At 46.9% G+C, this 21,412-nt stretch overlaps 2 protein-coding genes across 2 annotated transcripts in view; one reads left to right on the top strand and one right to left on the bottom strand.

Annotated features, from left to right (window-relative positions):
• The first annotated feature begins 785 nt into the window (after positions 1-785).
• LOC112074873 (putative BMP-2-inducible kinase-like protein) lies at positions 786-6,726 on the top strand. Its single transcript, XM_024141959.1, has 3 exons — positions 786-879; positions 1,375-1,482; positions 3,825-6,726. The coding sequence occupies exons 1-3, from the start codon at positions 786-788 to the stop codon at positions 5,420-5,422; spliced, it is 1,800 nt and encodes a 599-aa protein (XP_023997727.1). The 3' UTR covers positions 5,423-6,726.
• Positions 6,727-7,106: 380 nt separating this feature from the next.
• paqr3a (progestin and adipoQ receptor family member IIIa) overlaps positions 7,107-21,412 on the bottom strand; it is a 25,071-nt gene continuing 10,765 nt past the window's right edge. Inside the window, exons 4-7 of the mRNA XM_070440701.1 lie at positions 11,021-11,313; positions 10,645-10,735; positions 10,184-10,387; positions 7,107-10,042 (exon numbers count right to left, since the gene is read on the bottom strand). Of these exons, the coding sequence (XP_070296802.1) occupies positions 10,245-10,387; positions 10,645-10,735; positions 11,021-11,313 (527 nt within the window). The 3' untranslated portion in view covers positions 7,107-10,042; positions 10,184-10,244. The remainder of the gene's footprint in view (positions 10,043-10,183; positions 10,388-10,644; positions 10,736-11,020; positions 11,314-21,412) is intronic.

The raw sequence follows: 21,412 nt of genomic DNA on the forward strand, positions 1-21,412 counted from the left end.
AGTTAATATACAGTGGGAGAACAAGGTTTGATACACTGCCGATTTTGCAGGTTTTCTACTTACAAAGCATGTAGAAGTCTGTAATTTTTATCATAGGTACACTCACATGTGAGAGACGGAATCTAAAAACAAAATTCAGAAAATCACATTGTATGATTTTTAAGTAATTCATTTCATTTATTGCATGACATAAGTATTTGATCACCTACCAACCAGTAAGAATTCCGGCTCTCGCACAGACCTGTGTTTTTCTTTAAGAAGCCCTCCTGTTCCCACTCATTACTGTAAACGCCTTTTAACTGTCCTTGGAATCTGATTACAACGTCACCATGTAATAATCGCGACACCTTTAAGTCACACACGATCCCAAATCAAACCAGACTCCAACCTCTCCACAATGCCAAGACCAGAGAGCTATGTAAGGATAGGGATAGAATTGTAGACCTGCAAGGCTGGGATGGCTACAGGACAATAGGCAAGCAGCTTGGAGAAGCAAAAACTTTGCGCAATTATTAGAAAATGGAAGAAGTTCAAGATGACGGTCAATCACCCTCGGTCTGGGGCTCCATGCAAGATCTCACCTCGGGGCATCAATGATCATGAGGAAGGTGAGGGTGAGCCCAGAACTACACGCAGGACCTGGTCAATACCTGAAGAGAGCTGGGACCACAGTCTCAAAGAAAACCAGTAACACCATTACATCGTCATGGATTTTAAATCCTGCCAGCGCACGCAAGGTCCCCATGCTCAAGCCAGCGCATCCAGGCCCGCCTGAAGTTTGCCAAATGACCATCTGGATGATCCGAGGAGACCACATTTCCTCCACATTTGTCGCAGTGTTCGCGGAGAACGTTGTGTCAAAGAATTCTCCTATGCTCGGTTTGTGGCTTCATGGAGACCTCGCTTCACGCCATACAGGCATATTAGAGCTGCTTGGTCGTGATAACGTCCCATCCCTTCGTCGCGTGCTGGTTCGGTTAGGAAAAGGAGAAACAAGGATTGAGGTTATCCTTCACCCTCCCAAGACACACCCATTCGTCCTCAATACGCGTGGGAAGGCATGGGAGGAGGTTTTGGTCCGGGACCTTCACCAGACAAGTCGAGGCTATTGTTCTATTTCTCTTGTAGGTGTGCAATGCCCTCTGTTCCTCGGGCAAGGCGTTTGCGGTCGACGGTTGGGACAGACGACTCACCGTGTATTAGATGGCTTAGTTGAGGAAATGAGCCAGTCGGCGTCTCCCAAGAGGAGTTTTCTTCCGTTATCCTAGCTTGGATTGATTCTTGTGGCCAACAACCTCTCCCTTTCCCCGGCTCCACTACAGGTGAGGTTTGCAAGAGCATGGGCTGTAAGTAAGTGTGTTCCGGGTCCTCAAGGGGCCTGGCTGGGTCTTCCCGTGGCAGCCCTATACAACGAGGATTGCCCAAACACAGGGACAAGACAGCCAGAGGAAGCGGCAACTAAGGAGTGGCTCCAGCAACGAGGTAAGAACGGCCTCTCAAGTCCTGATGGCCTTAGCCAGTGTCTCCAGACCTGAACCCCAATAAAAATCTTGGAGAGCTGAAAATCCGTGGCCCAGCGACAAGCCCCAGAACTGAAGATCTGGAGAAGGTCTGTATGAGAGGGCAGCCGGCTAGGGTGGGACCAAAAAAATCCCTGCGGTCTTGAGGCTCTTCAATAGCTGATCTCTCTTATCACACTAGAACCTGTGGGATTTTGAAACAGACAAGGAGGAATGTTACAAAAAAGGGATAGTACTTGTAAATGTTCATTTATATATATCAAGTTTAACCACTTAGGTAAGCCTTTACAACCCAAAGACTAATACGTGACATAATAATAAGTATACAAGTGGGATCAAACAGGTATATTTGTATACACATGCAGGTTTTCCACAATAGTCTTAGCTCAACAGGCAGATTAGATGTGTCTGTAATTTTTAGCTTCTTATCATAGGTACACCAACTGTGAATGAGACGGTAATCTAAAACAAAAAATCCAGAAAATCACAATTATATGATTTTTTAGTATCATTTGCATTTTTATGGCTATGACATAAGTAATTTGAATACATCAGAAAAAAGACAGACTTTAATATTTGGGCACAGAAACCTTTTGTGTTGCAATTACAAAAGATCATGACGTTTCCTTAGTTTTGCAGGTTTAACAGCACAAAGCCACACTACAGGCAGGGATTTTGGGGCACGCCCCACTCCCCATACGACTTCTCCAAGATTCTTCCTTCAGGTCTGGGGCTGTTGAGGGCAAGGCTTATATTAGATTGCTTTTTAAAAAAAATGAGCGCGATGGCTCAAGACCGGTCTTATTCACAGGCTGCCTCTCAAAGAATTTCACTTAGGTTAGGGTTTTTCAGTTTTCAGTCTGCGGGGAGACTGGTAGGCCATCAGGACCTGAATCTGCTTCGTACCCGAACATCTTGTTGGTGGCTTGTGATGTTTGTTGTATCCCGGGTCCTCTGTGGCTCTAGTCCAGTCCAGCCACCCCAGTCATTAGACTCTTTGAATCGTACCGACACGTGCAAAAGCACGTCGCGGGCTACCAGAAAGTGCCAGTCTAGGTCCAAAAGGCTTCATTAACAGCTCCTACCCCAAGCCATAAAGACTCCTGAACATCTAATCAGAATGGCTTCTTTGCAGGACTATTTGCATTGGCCCCCCCCCCCTCCCCGGCCGTGTTCTACGCTGAACTGGTACTGCGTCTCTGTATATTAACTTATAGTCACAGGTTATAACCATGAACTCCTTAAACGACCCTACTTATTCGAAATAGCCATTATTGACCTCAATTTACCTCACCTACCGGCTGAATTATTGACTCTGTTGGCGAGGGGGTACGCTTTATGGTGTTGTATAGTGAAGCCTGTTGTCATTTTACTTGATGCTTTCGTTCAATTATTGGTACTTTTATTCTTTTACTTTTTTGGCCTAAAAAATTTATGTGTATTTTTCTCTTAAAACTGCATCGTGTTGGGTATAAGGGCTTGTAGAACGTAATAGGGCACTTTTCACCCTGTAGGAGTGCTCATGCGCTCCCCGCTAATCCCCTGGGTTGTGCAGGACCATTATAATTATACAACCTCGTCCTCCCCTTTGATTGATGACCAAAGAAAAGCCACCCAGATACGCGAAAGTCTTATGATGTGGAATTGTGTTCATTCCCATCTTTACTCATGATTACAAGACTGACTCCTCTTTAGTAATAAGGTTGTGAGTGTGTGTATTTCTCTTACTTCTTCTCATTAATGCGTATGAGGCTCCACATCAAGTCTGTAGTCTGGTCTCCTGACCTATTAGGGTTATGTTGAGGATGTAGGATAAGTTATACATTATATTAGTATAGAAAGAGTCTTCTCTTATTAGTATCATAATGACTTCATAGATCCACAATTTGTTCAGTGGTCCAAGAATATAGCTGCACCATATAGGCCAAAGGAAAACTGATACAGATCCGATATCTGATTACTCTGTATAGAATGACAGGTCAGTCAACTCCCGGCGAAATAATAGAATTTTGTGACAAAGTTTCTTCAAGTGGTCTAGATGTGCACAAAACATCAGCTCTATAATGAAACTCTATATATGGCTCTCACAGGAAAGGAAGACCCAGAGTTACCTTCTTCTGCAAGGATATAGTTCATGCTTTGTAAGTAGGAAAACCTGCAGTGTATCAAATACTTGTTCTCCCCACTGTATATATATAGTCACGTATAGCTTTGGGTGTAAAGGCTACCGGTAATTATATATAATTGACATCTTCAAGTTCTCCCGTCTTTTGTAACATTCTCTTGTCTGYTTCAATCCCACAGGTTCTAGTGTGATGACAGATCAGCCTATTGATGAGCTCAGTATCCCAGCCGCTGCCCCTGTTACAGTCACCGCTCCTGTCGCTGCTCCTGTCCCTGTGGGCCAGCCAGCCCTTGAGGAACAGCTACAGCAACCTCTTGCCAAGGAGCACAAACCAAGCAGGAGGAGAAACTCCTCTGACGGCGGCTCACAGACGACCCGCAAACCACCGGGCGGTGAATCAGACAGCGACTTCGAGTCGGACCCTCCTTCCCCTAAGAGCAGCGAGGAGGAAGACGAGCCGGAGGAGGACGAAGGGCTGAACAGCGAGCAAGAGCATGGAGAATTCTTCAACGAACTGGAAAATGTGGAGGAAATGGAGACGCTGGGCCAGAGGCCTCTGTTAATGGACTCGGAGGACTCGGAGGATTACGACAAACACAGCTCCGACTCGGACTACGAGCCCAGGAAAGCTAAGGGAGGACGCTCAAAGAGGCTCCCAGGAGGTAAAGGAGGGGCAGTGGCTGCTGCAGCTACTGTCTCCCATGAGGGAAGTCCGAGCGGGGARTCCGAGGCCACGCTGATCATGATCACACCTTCCGAGTCGCCCGGTGTGGYTGCTGTTAGAGCTCCCCCTAGTGGTGGTGGAATCAAGGACATATTTGGTGCCGATGTGTTTTGCGCGGTGCCCTTCTTTCCCCCTGTGGYGTCCCCCACAGAAAGCGCAGAYATCTTCTCYGCGGCTCCCTTCAGGCAGGTGAGCCAGGAGACCGTGGCCAGCCAAGCCATGGAGGAGTTTGATGTCTTTACAAAAGCTCCGTTCARCCGGAACCTCTCCAAATCTGGCAAGACCGGCAGCAGCGAYGTCTCTATGGGTCAGAACCCGCCTGTGTCCCCTGAGATTATCGACCCKTTCGGCTTCTCCCCCTTCCAGCCCGGCCCCACGGCCCCGCCACCAACCACCTCTAGGAGTGCCGAGGACATCTTCCATCCAGCCTTCGACGATTTGACCAGTCCCCAGCAGCAGAGGCTAAAGCAGCGCAGCCTCCAAAAGCTGTCTTCACGGCAGAGGAAGCTCTCTGGMAGCACCGACGGCGGCAGCAACGGCAAGCGCCACCACGGTACGCCTACCGGCAGCCGCAAGAGCAACAAGCCCAGCTTCCGAACCCCCGAGCGTGTCCGCCGGCACAAGAAGGTCGGCAGGAGGGACTCCCAGAGCTCCAACGAGTTCCTCAGCACCTCAGACTCCAAGGAGAACATCAGCGTCGGCAGCGTACCGATGACCGACAAAGACAAAGGGTCTTCCCTACCTAGCCTTCCTAGTGAGATCGACCCCATCTTGGAYCCCTTTGGTGCCAAACCTTTCGGTCCTCAAGATGGCAGCCGACTCAACCAGGGCCAGTACCAAGGTCTAATGGACGGCAAGACAGACATAGTTTCGGCCAATGGCAGGCCTCAGACCAGCTCCCTCCACGGGGCGCTGGGGGTTGGGAACATCATGGATGACTTTGGGGCGGTGCCCTTCACAGAACTGGTGGTTCACCCTGGACATCAGCAGCAGCCGTCTCAGSTCGTGGAGCTGGATCCTTTTGGAGCTGCGCCTTTCCCCTCCAAACAGTGAATGTCTCACTCGTCTTCCCGCCACAAACACACTCGTGCTCTTGTCTTTCTCAATCACATCGCTGTGTTACGCCAAGCCTATGCAGTCCCCAGGGGGGTGAATTCCCATCCAAGGGATGGCAGCTAGATTGGTGGTGTGGTAGTTGATTATCTTTTCGGCCAAATGAAACTACCAGCAATGGCTCTAACGACTCTAAGTGTTTCCAATGCTTTTTTTTCCTTCTCAAAAATATTTTTAACACGCTAGTAACTGGATTTTGGGATCAACAAAACCAACGTAAACCTGTGGAGTATGGATGATTTATTTCAAGTTCTGTACGCCTGTACCTGTTTTCTAACAAGCCTTATATGCTGCATTGCATCGATACATTTTAACAGGATTGGGCGATTTGATAACGGTTTCACTCAAGATCACACTGTGACAAACAAGCTCGCTCAGTGTTCCGACTGGTTGAGTTGCTGCAAAAAAAAAATATATACTTTTATGTGTAGATGGTGGCCTCCTTCATGATCTACCAATAAGATTTGAGTAATTTAGCACCACAAAGCCTTATATGGGCATGGCTCTGCCCTGCTGCACAGTACCTCGGAAACCATTGGCTAAGCAAAGGGCTAACGTTRCCCTTCTGTGTCAACAGAATGAGTCGTTTCAGAGTAGGCATTTACCACTGTAATATTTCACCCGACATAGACGTTTTTCKATGCATATTTTTACATTTAGAGTCTACTTAGACACATAGCGATAAATGTTTTGGTTTTGTCATTTTTATTGCATTCTTTAAATAATAGAACGAAAAGGGATTTTGGTTCTGTTTAAAGATTGCTTCTTTTTTTTTTCATGATTTAGGACCGTTTCAATGTTAGGTTTGTTTTCTATACTTTTAGCATTACAACGGTGTCAGTAAATTAAATTCTGTTCTAATTTTAAAAAATGATGTTATTTTACCTTGAGAGGAAGAACACAACTGTTCTCCTACGTGGTGAAACTGAATCTCCCGATATCCGACTACTTCCACCTCTTCTTAGTCCTGAAACAGACTCTCTCGTCGATTTGGTAACACAAGCCATGCATTCATAAAGGGAAAGTGGGTCTAAAGAAGTACAACTTATTAGTCTAAGGTCGTGTTCAAATGAAATGCACTTTCAGCATCAACTCTTCCGTTGTCTGGTAATTATAAAACCAATGTTCCAGAAAGATCTTTACCTACCATACATACTTAAAACAGCTGGGAGTTGCCTATGGAATCCATTGGTTAATATTTATTTTAACAAGTTGCCATAATTTTGTTGTCTAAATGCAATAAACATTTTTTGGGGGGATCCAATTTGTAAGTCGCTCTGGATAAGAGCGTCTGCTAAATGACTTAAATGTAAATGATTAAATGGCCTTCAGTCATGTAGCATTTAGAGCCTTCTGTAATCCAATATGTATTTTATTACTACGACTTGGGAGTACGAAACATAGAAAGTAAGACCTGCGACAATATGGATTTTAGACACTTCGAGGACCTGTATTCTTACAGCGTCTCAGAGTAGGATTACTGATCTAGGATCAGTTTTAGATTATAATGAAGATTACATGGACCAGCSAGACTTGATCCTAGATCAGCAGTCCTACTCAGAGATGCTTTATCATTACACGCCCAGATCCCATGTATAAACCTGTTCACAAGGTTGTTTCTCAATATAAATATTGAGAAAAATACAAGCTTGTCATTCTACAACTTAAATATTACACATTTACAAAACATTGTCATTGCACATAACCCTAGTAGGGTTTTCAATAGAAATAACAGGCAGACAACTAAACACATGACTGTAGCTTTATCCTCTAAGGCAGACAGGGTCTATGTCACCTGTAGCTTAACACTAACAAGGTCCCAGCAGTCTAACAGACAACACAGTCAATTAGCACTTGTAGAATAGATCGTATGAGCATTGTTTTGTTAGCCTGTCCTCCAGAACAACAGATCTGCAGGTTCAGCTCACTGAACAGCACTGAACAGCATATGTTTATACATATTCCTACTGATAGTTAGACCTAAGTGTCATATGCTGCACAGTGTAATGCGTTCATAAGTCAGTGACTATGCATAACAAAAGGGCTACAGTACGGTTGTCAATGACATTACAACATATATAGCCAAGTTCAAAAGGAGCGCACACATTCAAATTCTTAAATACTTGTTTCCACTATTGTGAAACTTATGAACTGGTTAGTAAAAACCAAAAAGTTTTCTTTTTATTTCACTTATTTTTCTTCAAACAAAGTCTAATTAGGCCTAGATTCATAACGAAAGATCGATCCAATGCATTCACACCCCTTTGACTTTGTACACTTTTTTGTGTTACAGCCTGAATTTGAGATTGTGTCACTGGTCTACGCACAATACCCCCATAATATTGAATTATATTTTTTACAAAACATGAAAAGCTGAAATGTTTTAAGTCAATAAGTATTCAACCCCTTTGTTATGGAAAGCCTAAACAAGTTCAGGAGTACAAATTTGCTTAACATGTCATAAAGTTGCATGGACTCTGTGTGCAATAATTGTGATTTTTTTGACTACCCCACACATACATTACATAGGATTACTGTAAGGTCCCTCAGTCGAGCAGGTCATTTCAAACACAGACCAGGGAGGTTTTCCAATGTCTCGTAAAGAAGGGAACCTAGTAGATGGGTAAAAAAAAACTTTGAATATGTTGAAGTTATTAATTACACCTTGGATGGTGCAAAGATACAGGTGTCCTTCCTAGCTTAGTTACCGGTGAGGAAGGAAACCATTYAGGGATTTCACTATGATAGAAAACTGAGGATGGATCAACAACATTGTAGTWACTCTACAATACTAGCATGAAAAGGAAGCTTGTCCTGAATACAAAGCGTTATGTTTGGAGCAAACAACATCACCAAGTACCACGCTTCATATTTTCAAGCATGGTGGTGGCTGCATCATGTTATGGGTATGTTTGTCATTGGCAAGGACTAGGGAGTTTTTTTTAGGATAAAAAGAAACAGGATATAGCTAAACAGACAAAATCCTAGAGGAAAACCTGGTTCAGTCTGCTTTCTGGGAGACACGTTCACCTTTCAGCAGGACAATAACCGAAAACACAAGGCTAAATATACACTACAGTTGCATTACCAAGACGACATTGAATGTGGCTGAGTTAGTTTGGACTTAAATCAGCATTAAAATCCATGTCAAGACTTGAACATGGCTGTCTAGCAATGATGAACAACCAACTTGACAGAGTTTAAAGAATTTGTTAAAAAATGTGGTGCAAATATTGTACAATTCAGCTGGGCAAAGCTCTTAGCGACTTACCAAGAAAGACTCACAGCTGTATTCGCTTCCAAATGTGATTCTAACATGTATTGACTCAGGGGGTTGAATACTTAATTAGATATTTCTGTTTTTCACTTTTCAATAAATTAGCTAGCATTTCCCCAAAACACGTTTTCACTTTTTCATTATGGGGTATTGTGTGTAGATGGGTGACAGCATTCAAAATGTGTATTAAATATATTTCAGGATTTAACACAACATGTGGAATAAGGCAGGGGGTCTGAGTACATTCAGCGGGAACCACTTCAGCCAATATAAGATCCCCAACATGATTGCTTTTAATCAAAGTTAAGTTGTCATATTTCTTCACTGCCCTGTGAAGTGTTTCACATACCTCATTAGTGTTATACCATCAATGAATACTGATGCAGTCCCAATTAAGTCTCTTTGTTACTAACAAGAAAATGTTAAAATATATAAATCAGAAGTGCTACCTGGTATAGGATCAGGATAAGCACTTAATTAACAGAGACTACAAAACATTGTTCACTTAAAAAAAAAACACACAGTACAATCACATCTGTATGAACAGTTAACCGGATGTTGTTCAGAGAAAGAGGAAGGACCTTGYGAGTACTTTAGGTGTGTTCCTGTAGCAGCAGATAAGGGGGGGGGGGCAGTACCAGGCCTGGAGTAAACACTGCAGCTCCGGCTACAAACAACTAGCTAAGTAGAATTAGTCTCGGGAGTATCGTATTGTTGTTCCCAATGCCAGCTTTCAGGCCGAGTCTGTGCGCTTGGTCAACCTACACCTGGAGCAAAGTAGTGTGACAWCATCCCACTACCTAAAGATCCTGCAGCCAGTCACCGGAGCATTTCATAATATATGCTATTATCCAAAGCATTTCAAAATGGTTGACTGGGTGGGATTTGACTTGTTGTGGTTGGTACTGCCTTGGTCTGTCTCTGGCATGGCCGCTCCATGGTGGCAGAAGTGGGATCCCAAGCTTATTCTGGCTCCGTCCATCTGTCTTTGTAGCAGCAGTCCTTGAAGTAGTTATTTGTGTGGGGTGACGGGTAACGCTGCTTTGTGAGTGTTGTGCAGAAGGGTCCAGGTTCGAGCCCAGGGATGGGCCTGGACGAGGCCTACTCTGTTACACTAGGGGTAGCCTGGGCAGTCCTCGTCATGCTGGGGGTAGCTTGTGGCAGTCCTCGTCATGCTGGGGGTAGCTTGTTGGCAGTCCTCGTCATGCTGGGGTAGCTTGTGGCAGTCCTCGTCATGCTGGGGTAGCTTGGGCGTCTAGTCTGCCTGGGCAGTCCTAGTCTGCCTGGGGTAGTTTACTCTGGGAGTCCTAGTCTGCCTGGGGGTAGTTTCTCTGGGCAGTCCTAGTCTGCCTGGGGGTATTTACTCTGGAAGTCTAGTCTGCCTGGGGGTAGTTACTCTGGCGAGTCTCTAGTCCTAGTCCTGCCTGGGGGTAGTTTACTCTGGGCAGTCCTAGTCTGCCTGGGGGTAGTTTACTCTGGGCAGTCCTAGGTGTGCACAGTGTAGTCTGGGCAGGGGTGGCTGTGGCGGTGCGTTAAGATGAAGAGGGCAGCCTGGTGCCACCAGTAGAACATCACAATGACCAGAACATGCCACACCTGGTGGCTGGAGCCCAGGTAGTTCAACTGACCTGAGGGAAGACGCAAAGGCATGGTTATGATGGGTTTACAAAAAACATTAAAGAATGCATGGTTTCCTAACCATAACAAGGGACCTGAAATGTCATCTAGGCTCAATTTTTTCCTGTGATTCCATCTCCCCGCTTAATTCTCAACCATTTTAAAGGAGACGGACTAAAGTCCACTCACACCTTCTCCAAATCTTTTTCCAAGAAAAAGGCGAGAGGATGCAAGTAAAGAGAGGAAGAACTCAAAGTCGTGAGTGTACCTGGGAAGTAGCGTTCAGGGACCTTCGAGACGTAGAAGATGAAGGCTAAGGCAGCGATCACGTACATCCCCAGAACACGAGGAATAAAAGACTGGAGATGAGAAGAATATTAGATAATATATAGTTGCATTGGGTGTAGTCCGCTAGGGGACGATTCAAGGAGTGACATTTAGAAAAATACCCGTAGGGTTAGTTTCCTAGACACAGTTTAGGCCGTATCCTGGKCTAAAATACAGATACTCCACTGAGCAGATGATGGTGTCCAGAACGAGGCTTAATCAGTGTCCGGGAAACCAGCCCTTAAAGTTTAGAGTCCTTTGGAGATAAGAGCGTCTGCTAAATGACTTAAATGTAAATGTAAATGTAGTTAGCTGACCTGTACGATCTCCGAAGAGAAGCCCCCGTTGAGCCAGACCCAGTGTACGGTGGGGATGAGGCCGTAGCCGGCCACGCTGCAGAAGAGAATGGAGCGGAGCCGCTGCCACTGCTTGCTGAGGTAGTGCGGGTGGATCTGGGCAAAGAACACCGCCAGGATCATAGCTAGCACCGTCACCAGGTACACCTGACGCCAGTACTGAAATGAGAAGGAATAGAACAGATATTGTCCATTTTTACAATAGAAATGGATTGATTTGCTCGGGGGGGGGGCTCCCGAGTGGCACAGGCGTCACTACAGACCCTGGTTCGAATCCAGGCTGTATCACAACCGGACGTGATTGGGTGGCGCACAAATGGCCCAGCATCGCCCGGTGTTTGGCCGTCATTGTAAATAAGAATTTGTTCTTAACTGACTTGCCTAGTTAAATAAAATAAAAATATATATTTATACACCCAATGTCTCACACAAACGTCTGAGGATATGAAATGTGTTGCACCTGTTAATTAAGTAGACCTWTATATTCTTCAAGTGTTTAAAAAATACACGATACTTTTCCAGGGAATTTATTCGCTTGCCAATTTGAGTGGAATTCACAGGGATTTCATTTTCACAAGGAAAATACCAACACACAGGACTACTGGGATATACACTTCAAGTATTTTCCATTCCTCATAAACCCATTCCACAAAGCGTGACTTCATTKTATTTCAGTTATATTACTAAAAACAAATGTATTTTTTAAACCCAGACCTTTTTTCTTTGGGGAATCGGCTGAGTATTCACCCAGAGTGGAGAAGTCATGGTAGGCAGGGGAGGAGATGGTTGTCTCCCCTATGTGTGAATGTCATATGGTGGGTAAACAGGAGTGACGGACCGCAGCCATCTGGTTCTGACTGGAGCAGATTTCAGTCGCGTTCTGGGGGGGCACAATAACCCAGCACTTCCAATATGCGGGGGAAAGAGCTAACTGGCGGTGCCGCCAGAACTCTGACAGAAACAAGTGAGGGGTGGCTGGAGAAGGAACCGATGGGACACGCTTCCAAGTCTAAGTGGTTTTCTTTCAGCAGTACAGAGCAGCAATGAAATGAAACATGTATTATTTTTGATGGGAACAATGCATTTGAAGTGATACATTCAATGAACTCTTTTCAAGGGTCACCATGTAGAAATGGTGAAAGCTGAGAAAGTAGGCTCCACTACTACACTAGAGTCCTTAAGGAGTCAAACTGAACTGTTCAGAACAAAGATGCAGGGATGGAAAATGAAGCAAGCCCGCTAGCCTGAGGTTATTGAAGCTAGCCCGCCAGCCCGAGGTCAGTGAAGCTAGCCCGAGGTCAGTGAAGCTAGCCCGAGGTCAGTGAAGCTAGCCCGAGGTCAGTGAAGCTAGCCCGAGGTCAGTGAAGCCAGCCCGCTAGCCCGAGGTCAGTGAAGCCAGCCCGAGGTCAGTGAAGCCAACCCGCTAGCCCGAGGTCAGTGAAGCCAACCCGCTAGCCCGAGGTTAGTACAGTGAAAAACCTTTCTTTCCGGCTCTTTCCCATAATAATAATAATATAATACATGAGAAATAAGAAGAACACGAGAAGTAAGTAAGCTATATACAGGCCCAGTTCCAGGGTCAGTAGCTATATACAGGCTCAGTTCCAGGGTCAGTAGCTATATACAGGCTCAGTTCCAGGGTCAGTAGCTATATACAGGCCCAGTTCCAGGGTCAGTAGCTATATACAGGGTCAGTTCCAGGGTCAGTAGCTATATACAGGGACAGTTCCAGGGTCAGTAGCTATATACAATGTGCAAAAATAAAACAAGGGTCAAGTCAGAAAGCCTGTGTAGCCATTATGTTAGCTATTTATCAGTCTTATGGCTTGGGGATAGAAGCTGTTCAGGAGCCTGTTGGTGTCAGACTTGTTGCTCAGGTACGGCATGCCATGCGGAAAGAGAGAGAACTGTCTATTGCTTGGGTGGCTGGAGTCTTTAACAATTACCAATGGGCTTGCGTTCTGGGAAAGGCAAATGTACGCTCAGCCAGACGAATGCTCCGCCAATATGAATCAAGTTAAGTACGTATCTGACGTTAGAGAGCAATGGTCCGATGCTTACCAAAGGCACATATCGCCCACTGTTCCAATTCTTGATTCGCTTCCTGACAAGCAAAGTAATTTGGCCTCTCTCGAATTTCCTGAGTCTGCAAACAGAGGTGATACAACTCATGTCTCTGTAAAGCAGATGAACACTGTGCAACTCACCTACATGCTTTTAAGGAACCAACTGATGTGGCGTGTTTCATGCATCTGTGCTATCGTACGTAGGCATTAGTCTCTGGAGCATTTGATGTGTCACTCATAAATGTTAAACTGCTTTTTTTTCCGAAGGGCCTCGTGCGTTGGAATTCTCGATCTCAACTTTGTGCTTTGCGGGCCTGTCCTGGCTTTGCTCAGAGTGGGCATAATCAGCTGTTATCCTCACCGGCGCGGTCCTCCATCGCTTATCTGCTATATCTCGTTGGCGTGGTGCACTCCGCTCCAGCTGGTTATCTTCTCGCTGTTGGACGCTGGCTCATCTGTGGTGCGCGGATGCTCCGCGTCGAGCGATCACGTGGTCCGGATGACTTTCGCGCGTGCATGTCGCGCCCCGCTCGCGGTAGGTCGGGCGCGGCCCACTCACTCCCCAGCCCTTTACTACGCTGGCCCTTTGCTCCCTGGGGCATAGGTCAGTGTTATTCGGGTCGTGCTTGTGGCTGTTGGGGGGCATCGAAGTGCAGGCTGTTTATCCTGTGCCTGTCTGTTTAGGGTGCAGTCATCAGGCTGTTGATCCGTGTCGTTCGTGGTTTAGGGGCGCTTTCATGCAGTCGTGTGTGTATCGCTGGGCTTCTGGGTGGTTGGCGGCATCATCAGCTGTTATCCTGCTTCTTTTTTTTGTTGGGGGGTCATCAGGGACTGTTTATCTGCTGGTACTGTTTGGTGGGGGCATCTCAGCTGTTATGCCGTGCGTTCTGTGTGGGGGGCAATATCAGGGCTGTTATGCCTGCTTCTGTTTGGGGCATCAGACAGCTGTTATCCTGCTGTTTGGAAGCGGCCGTCACGCAGCTGCCCCCTCCCTCCTCCTGTGGCATCATCAACTGTTTCCTGCGCGTTGCGGCGGCATCACTCTCCAGCTGTTATCCTGCGGTCTGTTTGGGGCATCAGCTTTTCCTGCTTCTGTTTGGGGCATCATCGACTGTTTATCTGCGCTTCTGTGTTGGGGCAGCATCAGCTGTTATCCTGCTTCTGTTGGGGGGCATCATGGAAGACTTGTTAAATCCTGCTGTCTGTTGGGGCCAGGACCTCGAGGCGTTGGTTGAGTGCGCCCGTGCTGTGTCTGGTTTGTGGGGCTGTGTTGATGCAGGTTAGTGCGTGCATTATTGGAGTAGGTGCGCACGCCCGGTACCTGGCTCCTTCTCGGCTTGTGATGTGGGAGCGAGTCAGCGGTTTCTCGTCGCTCGGTTCGATAGGTCTATCTGCGAAGCGTTATGCGAGAGCGAGAGGGGGTGGGTATACCGTCCACGCTCCGTGCATCAATTATGTAATGGTTGTTTATGCGTCGGATTTCGGTAGTTTGGTTGGAGCTGTGGTCGTGAATCGTTGATGGCCTTGGGTGGGTCATGCTGAGGTGGGAATTTGTATGGTCCGTTGATGGTTGGCCTGATATGGTGTCCAATCGAGAGGCAGGGCGTGTTTAGTCGTTCTCTCTGATGTGGGGATCATTTTTAAGGGTAGCATTTCCATGGGTTGATTCGTGGGAAGGTCGATTGTCTACTATTTGTGAGGTTGCGTGAGGTGGGCATCAAGCAGTAGCTTCACGTCCACTGTTGTGTTCGATTTGGGTTGGGGTGTTGTTTTTGTCGTTTTGGTTCTAGGCTGGAGTTTGTACGAGTTGTGATTTAAAAGGATTATGTGTGGAACTTCTAGAGCATTGCCTGCGCCTTGGTCGTAAAGACTGGCTGGCAAGGGTTCAGACGAACAGTGACATTTAAATGTTAGGTATTTGTGAGGTTAACGACTATGGGTTGTTATTTCCCGGGATTCTGCAGGTTGGTGATTCTCTCACTCCTAGTGGCGAAGCATTCCAACCTGCTGGTAACTGTTTTAGAAAGAAATTCCCTGGAGGCAGGCGGTTCCTTCTCTCCGCCGTTGTAGGTCAACTGAGTTAGGAAGGGGCGCGCGTGTTCTTGTAGTGACGTCTGTTTTAGGGCAGATCAGTAGCAGCTTGTTTTGGACTGCTTCTTATCAGTTTGAGGGGCATCATCAGCGGTTATCTGCTTCTGTGCGGGAAGCATCAGCTGTTGTATCCCCCGTGCTATTCTGTCTCTGGAAAGGGGATCAAGTGCGGGTGTTGCTTCTGTTAATGGATTAGAGTGGCATGGGAGAGCTGTTAACTTGCAAAGAGGGCATTGATAGCGTTCTCTCGTGTGGGGGCTCGCGTGTATATCGAGGGATGTGTCAATATGGTCTGGCGGCTTTGTGTTTTAACTGGAATTCCCTGTTTCGCGCGGATGCATCCAAGAGTGCTGTTAATGCGTGCCCTTGCTTCCTGTTGGGGCCATTCAATCTTAGACTGTGGGTCACCACTAGGCTTTGGCTTATAATAGAGAGAAACGGCAGCATGCCTGCTTCTGTTTCTCTCGGGGCATTGGATATATTCATAGGGTGCGCGCTGTGAATTTCTATCCTCATGTGTGTCGAGCCTGCTTCTGTTTGGGGCAATCATTCGAGCTGCTCGTGAATCCTGCTTGCTTTGTAGGGGCGTCTATGCAGCTGTTATCGGGGCTGCTTCCTGTTTAAGGGGCATCGTATCAGCTGTTGGTATCGCTGCTTTCTGGGTTTGGGGCAGCACAGCTGTTGTATCCTGCTTCTGTTTGAAGTGACGACGCTTACAGGAGTAGGATGTTGCAGGATGTGATTGTGTGGGTACAGAGGATGGGGAGTATGGTCCGAGGTATTGTGAAAGGAAGTGATCATGGTTAAGGACAGCGTGGATATATGTTGGCGGAGGCCCAGGAGAGGGTGAGTTCCGACCGTGGCAACCTTATTTGTATGTGGCACTTGTGGTATAGTGTCTCTATGACCAATCTTCTGCTTTTTACGTGCTGCCTAAACTTAGTTTTTATGAAGATATTTGGGCCATTTAACAGGGTAAATGGGTTGAAATTAAATCGTGTTTGTTGACCTCAAGAACATTTTCAGTCATTTTCAATTTTTTTATTGTTTCTTGGTTGTGGCGAATCAATCAGGTTTTGTCTATAATCAAAGCATAATTCCTCATGGCTTTCGCTTTTTGCAGCGCGGGACTAGATTCGAGTTGGGTTAGTGCTTTGAGCTCTGTGTTTGTGGGTCAGATCAGTAGATCAAGCACTGTAATAGTCGTCTTCAGTATAGTAATCTATTTGTACACATGTTTCATGTCGGTTTCGGTAAGGCTATCCAATAGCAAGCTGCGTGATTACTCAAATGATGTGTGTTCCACAGCGCTTGGCTCGTGTTATGGGCCATGGATTGACGACATTTTTGGTGCAATTAATACTATTCTTATAGTTTTATTTACTAGGTGTATGAAATCGTCAGTTAATGGATACAAATGTCGTGATTTGGCAAAAATGACGGTGCTTGAGACTCCCGGCAGCTTCTGAATTTTTGGGGTGGGGCATGAAGAGCTGTTATCGCGTGCTTTTCTGCTTCTTTAGGGGCGTATGGCTGCGGGATCATAGGCATGTTGTTACATGCCGTGCTCCTGGTATTTCACATAATTGGCGCCAGGGGGCGTGACTTCATCGGGTGTTCGCGAGCTGGACATCTCCGGTGTTTGTGTTGCACTGCAGGGACACGCAGGGGTCATGCAGTGCACCAGCAGCTGTTTTAGATAATCACGTAGATGCTCCGTTGGCTGTTTGGGGGCGCACCATCGAGCTGTTATCGGCGTCATAGCGATGCTCTGATATTCTGTGTATGGGTGGGTACATCATTCCTCCTAGTTCTCTGGTTTTATTCGTCTCAACACTCGACGTTTGATGGATCTTCGGGTTTTGTTGCAGAAAATACTGAGACCAGTGTATATAAGCAATGTATTTTTTGTCGGCCACTCCTGTCGGTTTGGGCCAGGGTCAAATTACGGGGCATCAGGCTGTTATCGTTGCTTTTGGTGATAGCACTCAGGGGCATAAATCATGTTACACAGGTGTTGTAAGTATCACACCACACGCTTACCTGATTGGGAGGGCTAGATTCAAGCTGTTCATATACTGCTTCGCGTGTTGGCGAGGCGTACGCATTTTGCTGCCCACGCTGTTTGAGCTGGGCTGCATGTGCTGTGGTGGGGTCAAAGGAATCCTCAGGCTGTCTTATCCTCGCTGTGCTGTGGTGGGGGCATCCGTGACTAGTTTGCTTCTCTGTTCCACCTGCTTTTGTTGGGGGCATTCATCAGGCTGTTGACTGTGGCAGGGCTTCGCGGCTCTGTTGGGGGGCAAGGTCATCGGAGCCGTGTTTAGTCGTGCTGGCTTTCTTGTTGGGGGCATCATCAGCTGTGTATCCTGCTTCTGTTTAGGGGCATCATCAGCTGTTATCCTGCTTCTGTTTAGGGGCCTCAATCAGCTGTTATCGCTCTGTCTGGTCTGTTTGGGGGATGCATCCAGCTGTTATCCTGCTTCTGTTTTGGGGGCATCATCAGCTGTTATCCTGCTTCTGTTTGGGGGCATCATGCTGGTTGATCCGCTGCTTCTGTTGGGGTCGATCAGCTGTTATCGTCTGCTTCTGGTTGGGGGTCTGATCATCGTTCTGTGTATCCTGTCTTCTTGTTGGGGGGCATCATCAGCTGTTATCCTTGCTTCTGTTTGGGGCATCAGGCTGTTATCCTGCTTCTGTTTGGGGGCATCATCAGCTGTTATCGGCTGCTTCTGTTGGGGGCAGTCAGTCGATCGCTGTTATCGCTGCTTCTGTTTGGGGGGCATGCATCAGCTGGTTATCCTGCTTCTGTTGGGGGGCATGCATCGCTTGTTATCGGCTGCTTCTGTTTGGGGGGCATCATCAGGTGGTTATATCGCTTGCTTCTGGTTGGGGGGCACATCTATGCGTTCTGTTTGGGGGCATTCATCAGTCGTGGTTACAGCTGCTTCTGTGTGTTGCGGCATCATTCAGCTTGGTTATGTGCCTTTCATAAGTTTAGCGTGTCACGTAGATCATATGACGCTGTGTTATGTCCGAAATTACTTGACCTATTGTTTCTGATTGTAGGGATGGGAACATTTCTATAGATAGATGATGAAATTATACTTCATGCGGAAGTATGTGGCGTGTCATATGTCTGTGGACTGGGTCTAAGCATCAGTCTGTTATGGGCCTGCTTACTGCTCTATGGAGCGTCAGAGATGCACTAGAGATTAACGCCCTGTGTTAGAGGTTCGGCAAACAGTCCACCCCTCATCTGTCGCTTAGCTCGTTTTGTTGCTAGGGGGGCACCTCATCGAGCTGTTTATGTCTCTAGTGCCGGCTGGCACTTTCAGGATGTGTCAGAAGGCGGCATGACCATAAGACATAGTTTTTAAGTATATAATTTCAAATTAGTATTTTAACTGCTTTTAACTTCCATGGTGTGTTGGTTTAGGAGTGGGGGCATGAGAGTCAGCGGACGTAGTTACTCCATCCTCCCCTTCTTGCGTTCTGTGTTGGGGGGCAATGGAATGCCCCAGCTCGTTAATGTCGAGTGACCATGCTACACGCGTGAGCTTCTCTTGTGTCGCTTTGGGCGTTTCTGAGGATTGGGTCTGCTGCACAGCTGAGATAATGAATCCTGTTTTGGTGGCAGCTCCCAAAGCGACACATGTGACTGGGTTCGCTGATGTCGCGCGGGTCTGGTGGCGTGATGGTTATTGGGGGGGGCGTTCAGATCATAGGCCTGGTGATACGGGTGCTGCACGACGCTGCCCCTGTAATAACTGTCGATTTTAAAGAGAGATGGTATAATTCTGGCTATTGCTGGGGTTTTTTTTAGGTCGGGCAAGCAGAGATACAAGAGGCTAGGTTATGAATCGGCCTCGGTGGAGGCTCCTTTTCATCGTCTTTAGAGGTGTGCCATGCATCAGAACTGCTGCGGTGTATCCCGTTGACTGTGACCGTGATTGGGGGGGCAGACTAGTATACAGCTCGCGTGTTATCGTGCTTGGTTGGTCTTGTTTGGGGCGGGCATCATCAAAGTGCTCTATCGGACGCTTTGTTTCTAGCATGCAGTCCTGGGGCCGCCACGATATGATGAGTTATGTTAGCTACTGATGTCTATGTGTGCTTTGATTCTTGAGAGTTATTGAGAGTCGATCATCAGTGTGACTAATTGTAATTGGACTGGGCGGAAGATGAGCCTGTCCTGGTTTCAGGTGCGAGCGCAATCAGAGTTCCGTAGAGTAAATTCTGTATTAGTTGCGTGTAGGCTGCTATCATCTTGTGTCGGATACGAAATATTGTAAACTATGACAAAGGAACCCCTGTTACCTGTATGGCGTAAGAGACTGTGTACAGATGCGCTACGACTACGCTGTGCTGTGGGGCATCAGTCATGCGCAGCGTGTTCCGTTACAGAGTCAGAGAACAAATAGGTGGTAGTGGCATACCTTAGAGTCTGCTCACTTGGGTGAACTCTGGTAGATGTTGGTCGCGCATGGGAAGGGTGAGAATATTCCATATATGTCAAGGTCTGTTTTTATTTACGCCTGTTTCGGTAGTAGTTTAGATGGCTCCAAAGTTCGGGGGAGCCTGGTTTGGTGTCTGTAGGAACGTTTGCTCATGGTGTGTGTGTGGAGCCACTTTAGCTTGCTTGGGTCTCAGGTTATGAGATCCCTGAAGGCCTGCGCTCGTGGCTGTGTGGAGCAGGGAAACGGACGAGCATGGTGCATAGCCATAGGCATGGTGACTAGTCCCTCCCGGCTACACACTTTGACCGCGACTAGAGTCTTAGTTGCGATGTACGTTGCGCTGGTAAGGTGCTATTTTTAGTAGGCGAGTGCTGGGGCTGGAGTTGGGGCCGCGGAAATATGTAAAATTTATGTCCAGGGGATTTCCGCTCGAAGTCAAAGTTTGCATTAAGCACCTGCAGCTGTAGTATATTATGCCATATTTGACAGTGCTGGGCTTCTCGCATTTGTGAACGAAGCCAGTATGCGTGGGCAGAGCCGCCTACAAGGTACTAGGTAGCTGTTTGTTTTCAATTCATGCCACATGCTCATCTGTTGAGTGTGTTCATGCCATCAGCCAGTCTTTGGTTATATCTCAGCCCGCGCTGCTTTCGCTGTTTGGGGGCGCATGCATCACGTGGTTAGTCCCGCTTGCTGGGTGTTGGGGGCATCGATCAGCTGTATATGCCAGCTGGCTTCAGGTTGGGGCGCGCGCCGCAATTCATCAGGCTGGTTACTCCTCGGGTTTTCTTATAATATCTGTTTGGAGGGCTCATGCAGCTAGTTAAATAGGTGCCTGCTTCTGTTGGGAAGGGCAATCCATCAGCTGAGTAATAAGTCCTCTGCATTTATTACGTGTATCTCGTCGGTAGGTTGTTGGGGGTGCACATAATCAGCTGTTAAATCTGACGTCTGCCTAATGCCCACACCATATTGGTTCCGTTCTTGCTATATAAAAACAAATAGATGAAGAGTAATTGTAGGGACTTTTAATAACCTGCAAACACCAAGTTAGGGGGGCTAATCAATCTAGACTCTGTTCTAACTTATAAGGCCGTCATCACTAGTCAACGATTCGGGCCTCTCATGTTGGGATTATTGCGGGGCAGTTGTGTATCCATCCACACCCTTGTGTGGAAATTATCCGCCATTGACATCTTCTGTCATGGTGCTCATGAGGTGGGGGGGATTCATCATCAGCTGTTTATTCGGGATTGGAACTGCCTTCATCATTGTTTTGTGTAGATGGTAGCACATTTATGTCATAGGCATTGTTTTCCTGGCTTACTGCATTGCGCTGTCGCGCGCTGAATTAAGATAGAGACGCATGGCGTTTGGTTGTGAGGGCTGCTTCTGTTGGGGGGCATGGCATGCGAGGCTGTTAATCCTGGGCTTCCTGTGGGGGGCATCATCAGCTTGTTATATCCTGCTTCTGTTGGTGCGGATATAGCTATATCGTGTCCTTGTTTGGCACACGTGGCGAGGAGCAAATGGGAGCAAGAGCTGGCCGTTCTGAAAAAAGGGGCAAAACAAATTTCACAAGAATGGAAGAGACACTTAAGATTTCCAGGCCTGCACTGGACGGCGCTGGGCTGGTAGACTGATGATTTACTAGACTGCCGGCTGGTACATTCGCGGCTCAAATATTGTGCCATACAAGATGTTGAGAAAATTCCGGACTTTAGTGGTCTGTTGGGTAG

Source organism: Salvelinus sp. IW2-2015, unplaced genomic scaffold (assembly GCF_002910315.2).
Source record: "Salvelinus sp. IW2-2015 unplaced genomic scaffold, ASM291031v2 Un_scaffold2856, whole genome shotgun sequence".
NCBI lineage: Eukaryota > Metazoa > Chordata > Actinopteri > Salmoniformes > Salmonidae > Salvelinus > Salvelinus sp. IW2-2015.